This window comes from Mus caroli, chromosome 9 (genome assembly GCF_900094665.2).
Source record: "Mus caroli chromosome 9, CAROLI_EIJ_v1.1, whole genome shotgun sequence".
In the NCBI taxonomy this organism is placed as follows: domain Eukaryota; kingdom Metazoa; phylum Chordata; class Mammalia; order Rodentia; family Muridae; genus Mus; species Mus caroli.
The window spans coordinates 103,258,791-103,270,830 of record NC_034578.1 but is presented as its reverse complement, the minus strand read 5'-3'; the positions used below and the strand labels follow the sequence as shown (position 1 = coordinate 103,270,830).

Here is a 12,040-nt window from a genome sequence, read left to right as displayed (position 1 = left end):
AGCAAGACAGAGAAGGGTCTCATGCTCAGTGTACGCCAGGCGTAGGATAACTTTATGTTATTGACTGTTCCCAAGCTCTGCTTCAGAGAAGCCCCTTGCTTTTAGGTGTGCATGAGGACAGACATATTTTTGTCACTTGTGGAGGGCAAGCTAAAGGCACGGCTTGCCCCTCAGCTTCCCAGGGAGACACAGACAAGATAGGATCAGCTTCAAGGTTTTAACTTCAAGCAGTCTCCAGCTGCCCTCTGGGCAGAGTAATAAGACCTTGCTATACAAGCCTGGGGACCTGAATCCCATCCACAGAACCTGTGTTTAAAAAAACAAAACAAAACAAAAACCAGGCAGTGGTGGCGCATGCCTTTAACCCCAGCACTCTGGAGGCAGAGGCAGGTGGATCTCTGTAAGTTCAAGGCCAGCCTGGTTGACGGAGTTCCAGGACAACCAGAGCCACACAGAGAAACCCTATCTTGAAAAAAACAAACAATCAAAAAGCGGGCATAGTGATGAGTATTTGTAATGGTCAGGTAGATGTGTGGGGGTTGCCAACTGTCCATTAGCCTAAGATGTGAGTTTCAGACCAGTGAGGAATCCTGTATGAGAAACAACTAAAGCATGATGCCTAAGGAACAGACGACAACATAAGGTTGGCCTCTGGCCTTTATATACAGACAAACACACACACACACATACACACACACACACACACACACACACACACACACACGCACGCACATGCACACATGGGGTGGGGAGAGATTTGGAGTTATGGCGGGATATGGTAAGTAATATTTTTAAAGGCCAGCTTAATTTGGGGGAAATTGGGGTGTTTCTAGAAAGGGTTTTTCTGTGTAGCCCTGGCTGTCCTGGAACTCACTCTGTAGACCAGTCTGGCCTTGAACTCACAGAGATCCACCTGCCTCTGCCTCCTGAGTGCTGGGATTAAAGGCTTATGCCACCACTACCGGGCAAGACCAGTTTAACTTTATCCTTTCAGTTTTTCTAGGCCATCCACTGAGTCAGCCCTAAACTTTATTCTCACATTCTCTGTTCAAAGCCAGACTGGGTGAAGGGAATGGCTTCTAGCTATCCTTTAGACACAGGGATTAAAAAAACAAAGCAAAACAAAACAACAACAACAACAACAACAAAAAAAACCAACAACAACAACAACAAAAAAAAAAACCACAAAGTCTTGGCATTGCTGGTGGCCTCTGCAAGAGTCCTCCCAAGGAGAACTCTGGCCACCAGTGTTCAGGAGCTGACAGGGTCTAGGAAGAAGGGAGCCCAGAGTTTACAGTTCTGGCTTCCACCAAAGCTGGAGGGTCAGAGAGCCAAACTAAAAGGCAGGATAAGATGTGAGCTTCAGCATCCACAGAGCCTACAGAGGAGGCTGGAGCCTCAATAGTTCAGCTCTAGTGTGCTTTCCATCTGGGATCTACTTAACTGTTCTCTCTACTTCCTACCTGGTACCAAAGGCAGCTCCCATGCACTCCTATTTTGAAGCCCCTGATAACCCAGCTAAAGCCCCCTCTAGGGTTTAGAGTCTAAGAGGCACATATGTTATTTACCAGATGCTTCCCCAAGAAGCCTAGACTCTGACAGAGACCCTCACTTGGGAGCAATGCCCCAAACCCCCAGCCATCTTTGGAACTGCTAAGCTACTATCCATGTTGCTGACCTCAGCCCCCAGAAGAAGGCCCACGAAGGGAAGCCGGAAGCAATCCCTCCCTCTGGTGCTAGGGGAAGGGGCTGCCCCCCCACCCCCACCTCATGACTCACTCTAGGCTGTGTGGGTTATTACATTATGTTTGAAATTACCATGGCAACAAGCTGGCAATCAAGGGTAATTGCACTTGTCGTCAGGGCAACAGGGCAAAACCCCACAGCAGCCATTTTCTGTGGTTGCCCTTGGGGTGCGGTAAAGGTCAAACCAGACTGGAGGCAATGACAACCAAGGGGTTCTGGGGGGTCTCTGGAAGGGGAAGATTTCCAGGGCTCATGAGGTTCTTGAGTATTGAGGTTAGGTATGCCTTGGGAGCACCAGAATCCCCCTCATTGACCCTGTGTCTGGAGTCTTACATTCTCCATACCTCCCTCCACCTAAAGCATGCAACAGTACGTAAAGCAAGCAGAACCAGTTTATGTGCTCACAGCTGATATTTGTAGACAGCCCACGGGCCTTCCTCTTCATATTCCCTGCGAGTGAGCCACAGGCTTTGGAAGGAGTCCCGGCATGCCATGATGGAACCCCCAAGCCAGGCAGCAACTGCACGGTGGGGAGAACCCAGCACAGTGGCACCAGGACCCAGCTCCTGTCTCAGGCGCTCAGGGAAACCATTTATCAGGGTGCTACCACCTTCCAGCACCACATTGGCCAGCAACTGCTCCTGCTGCTTGACCTCCAACCGACTGATGCTTAGCAGGGCCAGCTGTGGAAGGCCTAGCTGGTTGAGGCCTAGCAGACTGGGTTGAAAGAGAGCCTCGGGGCAACAGAAGCGCTCGGAGCCCAGTGTGATGACATGCTTATCTGGAAGCACAAAGTCCACCTGAACCTGGGACTGGTTCCGGGCCATCTCGGTTGCTGTATCCATAGCCACGTAACAGCAGGCCTCTTTAATCTGTCTGACGATCCCTCCCTTGGGGAGCGAGTGGCCACCAGACATGAGTAGCTGAGTCAGGTAATCAGTGAGGTCAGCACCAGCCACATCCAGCCGGTAGGTGTCAATTGGAGCCAGGTCCCCAGTGATGATAGGTGCCACATAGGAGGTCCCATGGCCGCTTCCCACAACCAGCCCAGTGGTGCGCCCATAAGCATAGAGCGTTAACAGAGCCTGATGAACCGTCTGCATAGCTGGCACATGGAAACGCTCAAAGAGTATTTCAGCCACCTTCTCTCTGTTGGTTCGTGGTGAGATGGGAGAGTCGGCCACAAGCACGGCCATCTCCTCAGGCTGCACTCTCAGTTTACAGTAGAACAGGTGTTGCCACAACACCTCTAGAGCATCCCAGTCAGAGACTACTCCTCGGTTCAGTACTGAGTAGGACCCTTCTTGGTGTTCGGGTACCACATATTGGGGCTGGCCCTGGGGTGGGTGTTGCAGCATCTGGACTTGTGAGGGTACCACACTGAGGACATGGTTCTCTTGGGCCAGTCCACATTTGGTAAATCCTGTGCCAGTATCTATCACGATGGCCGCCATTTTCTGGTAGGGGCTGGAGGAGCGGTTACAGAGCACAGCTGACTGCACTGGTACAGTGTCCACAGTGGATACTAACTCATAGCAGTTCCCACGGAGAAGGCCCAGGTGAGCAACCACTGATGCATGTGTAATGTCCTCAGAGGCCATCTTGAACTGGTGTCCATTCGTGGACTCAGTGGCCACCATGGATATGGGCAAATCCTTACAACCAGTAAACGTGATCAAAGAAAGTTGTTCCTGCTGGGCCCTATGGGGATTGCTAGGTTGCCAGGACTGGGGCTGATGTATGCTGGGCCTTTGAACCCTATTGTTTTCAACTTTATCTCTATTCACGTAAATACAGGTCCCCTCAGGAGTCAGGGGTACTCTGAGTATTCCCACATGTGTAGCATTGCACAAAGGTTCATTCTCTTGAGTAGAGGGCTGGGTAGGCTCCCCAGACGTGAAGGGGGGCTCTTTGGTGGTGGGGGGCTTCACTGGGACGGGCACATGTCTAGTGAGGGAAAGTTGTCTGGGAAGAGGAGTCTGTTCATTGAGATGAGGTGCACAGGTAAGTGGGAGCTGCTTGGTAGAGGGAAGCTGACCAGATAGGGAGCCCTGCTCAGCTGCAGGTGGTTGTCTAGCCAGGAGGTTCTGCCCGTTGAGGAAACTCTGTCCAGTGAGGAAGACTTGTCCAGTACCTTCAGCCTGAGGAACGCTAGGCTGAGCTGCTTGCTGGTTAGTGCTGCCTGCTTTCTCCTGGAGTGGCGATCTGGACACCACCTGGATATCGACTGTTGAAACAGGATCCGGCTTTATCCACTGCAACTTCCTAGGCTGGACCGTGGGACTGTCCAGCTTCCAGATAGTGTGGTCAGTGCCCATCTTTTCAGCATCAGATTTGGGCCAGCTAGGATCAGGAACTTGGGCTGGTATCTTTTCACCATATCGGACGGGTGTCCCCGGTACAACAGGTCTGGCAAGCATCCTGATAGGGCTTTCGGTGCCAGGGGAAGTCCGTGACTCTAGATTATGTTTGGCCTCCTTGGAAACCAGGGCTACCTCTCGGTAGCTTCCAGCTGAGAGACTGGAGGGTACAGGACTAGACAGCACGGCTGTGGTAGACCAGAGGCTGGGGTGATCACTGTTAGGGGAGAGAGTTGGCCTGGATAATGACCAAGAAGACAGCGTATTATCAGAAACATGATTTGATGGGTGGCTGGGTGTGAGACCTACAAGCACTGCCCGTGAGCCCATGGGATCATGGCACAACAACCCCATCCTTGTATTGCCTGTGGCCATATCAAATACCAGCACATGGTCTTCTACAGCATCCTGGAGCTGGCAGGTTGGGGCACCAGAAATGGGACTCTGTATGACTCCTCTGGGAGACTGGGGTAGGGACTGCTTGCTGTAGGCTCCTTGTAGGGCCGGCAGTGGCACATTAGAGCAGTTGTTGTTGTTGCAGGCATTGGGGGGCTGCTTGTCTGGCTGAGAGCTGCAAACCTTGTGGCTATTCTCCTGTATCTTGAAAGAGTCTAGAGGATCTGAGGCTGATGTTAAGTTATCTAGCCTGGGGACTAGACACTTCTTTGCAGGGTACTCAGGTTGCTGGATTGGCACCTGCATCTTGGCAACTTCTTGGTCCTGGATTTTGGGTGAAAATTCTGCTGGACTAGATGTTGGAGTGGGAGGAGTCTCCTTAAGGAAAAAATATACTTTGTCCTTTTTGGAAGAATCTGAGAGAACAGACAATTGGTTGCCCCCGTTCCTTAGATCAAGAGGCAGGTCTTTAGTGGCTACAGTGGTATTAGTCAGGTAGTTGGGGCTATAGGTGTAAGGTTTAACTGCAGCAGGTGCTGGTAATCCGTTGACAGGTGCGACAGAAGCTGGCACTGAGGTTGGAAGAGGCAGTGAAGGTGAAGAAGTCGCCTTGTTTAGGGTAGGAGACTGAGCCAGACTTGGACCCTTGTCTTGCCTCTGATCTTGGACTGGAGCCTGAGTCAGAAGAGGTGCTTGACCTTCAACTACACCACTCTCTCCCGAGAGGAAGTAGGGTAGCCATCGACTCTTTCTGGAGCCCCCAGAGGCCATCTGGCCAATGTTACAGGTTCCTTTGCCCCAGCCTACCAGGACTTTAGCTGGAGCCTTGCTCTCCCTCCCAATCTGTAACTGATTCTGGGAGAGGTTGAATCTGTACTGGGCTTTGTCATCTGTGCCGTTGTTGTCTGGGGGCATTGGCAGAGTCTGAGTCCCATCATCCATGAGGAGATGTTCTTGGGTTCCCACAACGGGGTTTGGGTATGGGTTAGAAGAGAATCTCGGGGTGTCCTGGGAGGCCCGTGCATAGTCACACTGGGAGTTGACCTGAGCAGAATTATGGAGTAGTTGAAGCACGGGTTGAGAGGCAGGAGCCTGACAGGTTGAGTTGATGGCCCCGGTGGAGAGTGACAGCCCTTGCTTCGAGTAGAGGGATTTAGGGTTCATCCATGGTCCCTGGGACACTTTGAAGCCACCCATTAGCTGCTGGCTGCTAGGCAGTGGATGGCCCTGGGGGCCCGATGGATCAGGGCCCCCCACCTTCTTGGTGTCTTCCATAGTCCTGCTCCATGCCCTAGGTGCCCTGCCCCCACTTCATTGCCATGGTGACCCCACACAATCACTGCCCCCAGTGACCTGGAGAGTGACAACATATGAGATAACAGGGGCCCCACCCCCTGAAGATGGGGGGGGCTTCCCTGAGGACTTTAGGAGGTGGGGGACTTTAGGACTTCTATAGACCAGCTTTGTCCCTCCTTTATGAACCAGTGACCACTCTACCCCAGACCAGCCCCTCAGTGAGGGCAGTGTCTCAGAGGGGGTCAAGGTAAGGTCAAGGGAGAAGAATAGTCGGGGGAGACGGAGGGTTTCGCTGACACTGGGCCCTTTGCTAGAGCAAAGCGTCTTACTACTTTCTAAGAGACAGAAGAGGGTGAGGGACCCAGACTCAGCCTCCGGCTCCCCTCTCCTGTGTTCCCTGCTTCCGCTCCCGCTCCAGGGACAGCAGCTCCTTGGCAGTCTCTGCTGCTCCAGATGGTTTTCCTCTGCTTGTGCCTCATAGAGCCCCCTCCCCAGAGCCACATGTCCCTGAAGCCCAGGGCCAGTATCTTGGAGGAGTGGGTATGGGGGTGGTGGAGGTGGAGCCTCTCCTCAGAATCTTCAAGTTGGAATGTTCTAGCTCTTGTCACATTGTATCAGTTTCATCCTGGCCAGGAGAGCATAGCGGTAGGCACAGGGCTAGGATGCAGTAGCCGTAGTGTTAACTAAGTGGCAATTACAAATTACAAGATGGGGGAATGATGAGGATCTGGTAGGAAGAGGGCCAGCTTCACAATGAGAACATGGCAAGTAGGAGACTGAGCACACAGTGTGTGTGCTCAGAACAGTACTGTATATATAGCAGAGACAAGCTAGACAAAGCCTTGATATGAGTAGACATGTTAAAAAAAAATAAAGAAAGCTTTTAGGCTTGATCAGTAACACCCCCCCCCCCCCCCGGCACACTTTCTTTAATGGGGAAACAGGGATAGGGAGGAATCCGATGTACCTGGATCATCATCCCACTTAGACCCAGGGCCACCCTGAGGGTCCACACAGCTCTGCAGCCAGAAAACAGGTCATTCACACCCGACTACTGGACGTTCTGCCTCGGGCCATCAAACCCTCCTTCCTCCTCCAGCTCTGAGCTGGCTGTTGACTCTGTCTTCCAGGGCTCTGATCCCCTTAGGGCTCAGTCTTTCCACCCAGGAAAGAGGTTTGTGGAGAACGCAGCTGTAGGCTTGCCCTCCTCCGAAGCAACATGTTTTCACAGAGGTTAAAAATAGTGTTTACAGTTGGCTGTGGGGTGCTAGGCTGTGTGACCGACCAGGGACTAAGGCTGCACTGCGCTGCATCTGCACCTTTTTGATTGGCTGATGAGCAGAGCCTGACTCAGCCGCATTCCAGGCCCCTTGTGCCACCCTCCCTCTTCAGTTAAGATAGGGAATAGGTTGCTTGGATGCCAAGGAACCAAACTGCTTATCACTGTGCTATGGCTGGGGAAGGTGGAAGAGACCATGGGTCTGCAGGCTCTCTCAAACACATCCATCCTTGCAGAAGATTATTCATCTCTGGTCTGAGCAAGCTCCTTGGTTTTTCATGATGAAGAAACCGGCAGCAGCCTCTAATATCTATGTAATCTCAAAGTTGAACTGTACCTGGGAAGAACGGGGGTGGGGTGGGGGTGGGGGTGGGAGGGGGATGAAGTGGGATGTCCTAAGAGACATCCCGCCCCTGACCCCGCCCCCGATCCGCCCCCTGCTCAAGTTGGTTGACTGAGCTCATTTTCTACCTCATTTTCTGAATGAGGCATACTCCCCCCACCCACCCCCGCCCCCGACTTTCCAGGACTGCGATCCTTTGTGCACAACTGTCCCGAAGTCTCCTAAAGGAAGAGAGAGCAGAGCCAGCTAACGGGTCTGGCCCAAGAAAGCAAGCCCTTCTCACTTATGAAGCAAACATACTTTAGAACTATAACAGTGATTAGCTGGGCGGTGATGGCACACTCGGGAGGCAGAGGCAGGCAGATCTTTGTGAGTTCAAGGCCAGCCTGGTCTGCAACCTTCCAGGACAGCTACAGTTACATAGAGAAACCCTGCCTCGAAACCTCCCCTCCTCCTCCAAAAAGCTGTGGCTAAGATTGATTCCATTCTCCCTCTGTGCGGGGACACAGCCTGACAGCAACTCAGCGATCTGGGTACTACAGTGAGTACCCAGTGAGAAAAGTATGGCCCATGAGGCTATTGTATAGTTGAGTCATGGAAGCTAGGTTTCCTGACTCTGGACTCTACTGTAAGAACATGTGGTGCTATTACCACTGGGTACCACATGGAGGCTGTGCAGTAATGAACATTTAGGGAAGAGCCAACAGGTCTTTCCTTCTGGAGCTGCAGCCCTCTAAGCCCCACACTTTAAAACTGTGTCTCTCAGGGGCTGGAGAGATGGCTCAGCGGTTAAGAGCACTGAGTGCTCTTCTGAGGGTCCTGAGTTCAAATCCCAGCAACCACATGGTGGTTCACAACCATCTGTAATGGGATCCGATGCCTTCTTCTGGTGTGTCTGAAGACAGCTACCCTGTACTCATATACATAAAATAAATAAATCTTAAAAAAAAAAAAGAAATTAAAGAAAACCAACAAAGCTGTCCCTCATAGCTGCTTCCTAGCCCCTGCTAGCTTAGCCAGTAGCTCAGGCTTGGGAAAGGTTTTGCTCTCTATGGGGAGTACTAAGTCAGCAAGCACCCTCCTAGGAACTTGACAGTACTGAATATGGGCCCGCTGCATCATAGTTTATGTGGCCAGGTTACATTCTCTGTCATTAGAAGCCTTGACTGGCTGGAACCCATGCCTATCTCATCCAGCTGAGGGGGCGGGGTGAAGAAGCTTCCAGCCTAGGCCCCTTTAGCTCAGCTCCTGGGGATAGTGCCCCTATGTCGTCCTTGTCTCTCCCCACCACCCCACTTGTTTTTTAAATAGTCTCTCTCCAGGAAGAAGGGCGTCCAATTCTATTTCTGATTCTGGGAAGTGAGGAGGGCCAATGTGTTGCCATGGTAACCTGGAATCCCCTCCCCCAAGTTAAGCCCATTCCCCAGGCTGAAGGCCTGGAGTAGAGGGTGGGGGGCATGGAAGGAGGGGCAAGGAGGAGCTGAGGAAGACAGTTAGAGGGTGAGCCCACAGGGTGTCTCCCCTGTGAAGACAAATGCCCAGCTTGCCTTCTCTCTTGCATTCCCCTCACCTTCCAAATGGGCACTGTGGAAGGACCTCCCCCAACTCTTGGGGCGAAGACCCAGAAACCCTGGAAGAAAACTCCCCTCCACCCCCCCGTGGATCAAGCAGAATGAATCTCTGTCGCCCAATAGGACCTAGGGAACGTGGACAAGTGACAGAAAAGGCATTGAGGGGGCAGTTTATGCTCTCCCAGGAGTCCTGTGGCTCCTAGGTCGGCCTGGTCCGCTTGTCCACCACAGACCCTATTTTGGGCTCCCTTGTATTCTTCGGAGCCAGCTAGCTTTATAAAATCCCTGCTTCTGCACTCCTCCAGTACACCTGCCTTCAATACCCTGTGCCCTGGGAATGCTCTAGACATCTCAAAAAAACTTAAGATCAGAGGCGCCTTCAATGGCCTCCCAGTGTAGTCATATACTTAACAGTGGATCAGAAAGCGAGGCTTATTTCCCTGGAGCTTTGTCTCTCGGCCTTGTACATCAGCTTATGTGGTTCTGAGGCTGCAGATCTGTAGTAGCAGAGCTGTGTACGGAGGCCATTCCATCTAGCAGAGGAGAGCCTAGACAAAGGAAGGCTTCTGAAAAGACCCTAATGGTTCTTGTGAGCCCACCCCATCTTGGTGCTGATGGGAAATTGAGAGGGGCCTCAACTTTCTACTTGTGTCCCCTTCCCTCCTCTCTGGAACAGTACGAGAGACCCCAAAGCCCAGACCACTGGCTGCCCTACCGTTTATCCTGACCACGGTTCACCCACCCCATGGAGACAAGGCCCTGCTGTAAAGGAGTCGACACCTCCTGTTCCCTGGCTCACCTGTACACCCCCAGAGGAAGACAGCCAGAGACAAGAACCCCAGCCTCAGGGAATGGAGAAAGGGTGAGGCAAGATAATCCACTAGTAATCTGGGATGTGGAAGGCAGAAGCCACAGTGCTGAGAGGATGTGGCTTGTGAGCTGTAAGGCACAGAGAAATTTAAATAACAGATGTTTAAACACCCTTCCCTGCAAGCCGCTGGTGCAGTGACCCCTCTGCCGTGATGGGTTGCAGCTTAAAAATAGCCCACAATGAACCGCTCTGAGCCCCAGTTGACTCAAGCTTACGTAACCCTGCGTGAAAGATAGCCAGCCGCACCAGCCCAGAAGGGGGGGGGGCATGGCACAGCTACCCCTGGCTACTGCTCACAGCTGGCTGCTCCTTGCCTCTACTGGGAGCAGACCCTGATCCAAATGCCAGTGTAAGTAAGGGGTGAGGGCAGGCTGCCAGAGGCATGCATGGCTTTATGATTACAGTGCAGAGATCTTCAACCATGTCTGCTAGAGGGGTGTGAGGAGAGCCTTCCCTTCAGGGACCCTGTAAGAAACAGAGCCTGTGGAGAGAAAATGATGATATAAAGAGACCAAGGCACCCACTCCCTTGGTGGGGTGACGAGCTGCTTGGGGCATTCATTTTCCCCTTTGAGAAAAGGGGGGGTTCTTGATTTGACAGAACAGGTAAGCAAAAGTTATTAATGCATAGCTGATAGCACCGTCATACAGCCCAGAGACGGTGCCAACTCCTTTGGGGCCTCTGATTCTCCAAGGCACAACATCATCCCTGGAGGAACTCCTAGCATGGGAGAGGGAGCGCTGGATCCAAAGCTAATTGGATCCTGTGATATTGGCCACCAGCTACTTCTCTGTTAGATCCTAGATCCTAAATGCCCAGTAGTCAACTGGCCACCTAAGCCAACTGAAAGGAAGCAGAGGGGAGAGGTGAAGGTCTCCCTGACATTGAGAACACTGGCTATCCTGGATCCCTCTGCCGGTGCCCATGCTGAGCCCCTTTGATGCTTCAGTAACTTCCCTCAGTTCCTACCAACTGAACTCGAAATAGGAAGCACAGCAGGCCAGGCCCCCTGAGGTCCAGTGGAGCAAGGGTAAGATAAAGCATATTGGGAATCTCGGGCCAGACTTCTGGTTCCCCCATCAAAGCAGGTCAGTCTACACAGTGCATGCCTTCCAGGTGCGAGACAGCACTGACACCAGTGGGCAGTCAGGAGGCTGTGAGTCACCGGCTGCTTCCTCAGTACCAGCTCCCACCATGGCCTCCCCTAGTCTTTACGGGGATTTGCTTGCCCTCAGCCCCACTTGGTTGTCCTAGAAGGAGACAAGACAGAGGGTTGATGTGTTTGTTTGTTATAGCTTGGACTTACTCTTGATCCTCTTGCCTCCAGACCCCAAGTGCGAGGACTATAGGTGTGCACCATCATGTATGACTTGAAAGGTTAGTTCTTGTGTCCACAGCTATTGGTGGGAAGGCTGGACTCCAGGGTCTTCAAAGGAAACTCTTCTCCCCGCCATGCTACCCTGGTGGGAGGCCTAGGCCTAGCAAGTCTGTTAAGGACTTCTCCTTTCCATTAACCATTCACTGTACCTGAGCAGTCTCAGCCACACCACCACCTAAACACACACACACACACACGCACACACACACACATACACACACGAGAAGAGAGATAGTTCAGCCTCTGCCAGGCAAAAGGCCATTAAGAAGCCTCCAAGTATGCCCACCCCATCTAGGAACCTAGAACTAATCCTCCCTATCTGTCTCCCCGGTGGCCCAGTTACCAATTTGAAATCCTAAGGTGGTTCCAACTCCTGACACCCTAGATCAGATCTTCTCAACCCCTGAGTCACCACTCCTTGGAGGGGGCTCACATATGAGATATTGCGTTACAATTTATGACAGTAGCAAAACTACAGTTATGAAGTAGCAAGGAAATAATTTTATGGTTGGAGTCACCAAACATGAGGAGCTGTATTAAAGGGTCACAGCATTAAAGGGTCGCGGGATGAGGAAGCTTGAGATCCACTGCCCCAGTTACACTTGGGACTGCCGGAGGACTGAAAATGGAGCTCCAAGCCTGGGAGCTGCTGAGTGTGTTGGGGGACAAATCCCAGTACCCCAAATTACTACTTAACAGAGCTCCTTCCTCGATAATTCTGACTCTAGAGGGCCCTTCGGCCTAGAAGATCATGTTAGGGGGTGACTGCTCAAAGAATTGATTTTACCCTTCAAGGGAGG

At 52.1% G+C, this 12,040-nt stretch overlaps 1 protein-coding gene across 1 annotated transcript; it reads right to left on the bottom strand.

The window, feature by feature from the left end:
• Nucleotides 1-1,795: 1,795 nt before the first annotated feature.
• LOC110302018 lies at nt 1,796-5,849 on the bottom strand. Its single transcript, XM_021172769.1, has one exon. The coding sequence runs from the start codon at nt 5,775-5,777 to the stop codon at nt 2,148-2,150; it is 3,630 nt and encodes a 1,209-aa protein (XP_021028428.1). The 5' UTR covers nt 5,778-5,849; the 3' UTR covers nt 1,796-2,147.
• Between the last annotated feature and the right edge of the window lie 6,191 nt (nt 5,850-12,040).

Coding starts and splice junctions, on each gene's coding strand:
- LOC110302018 (XM_021172769.1), bottom strand. CDS start 5,777: ATGGAAGACACCAAGAAGGTGGGGGGCCCTGATCCATCGGGCCCCCAG.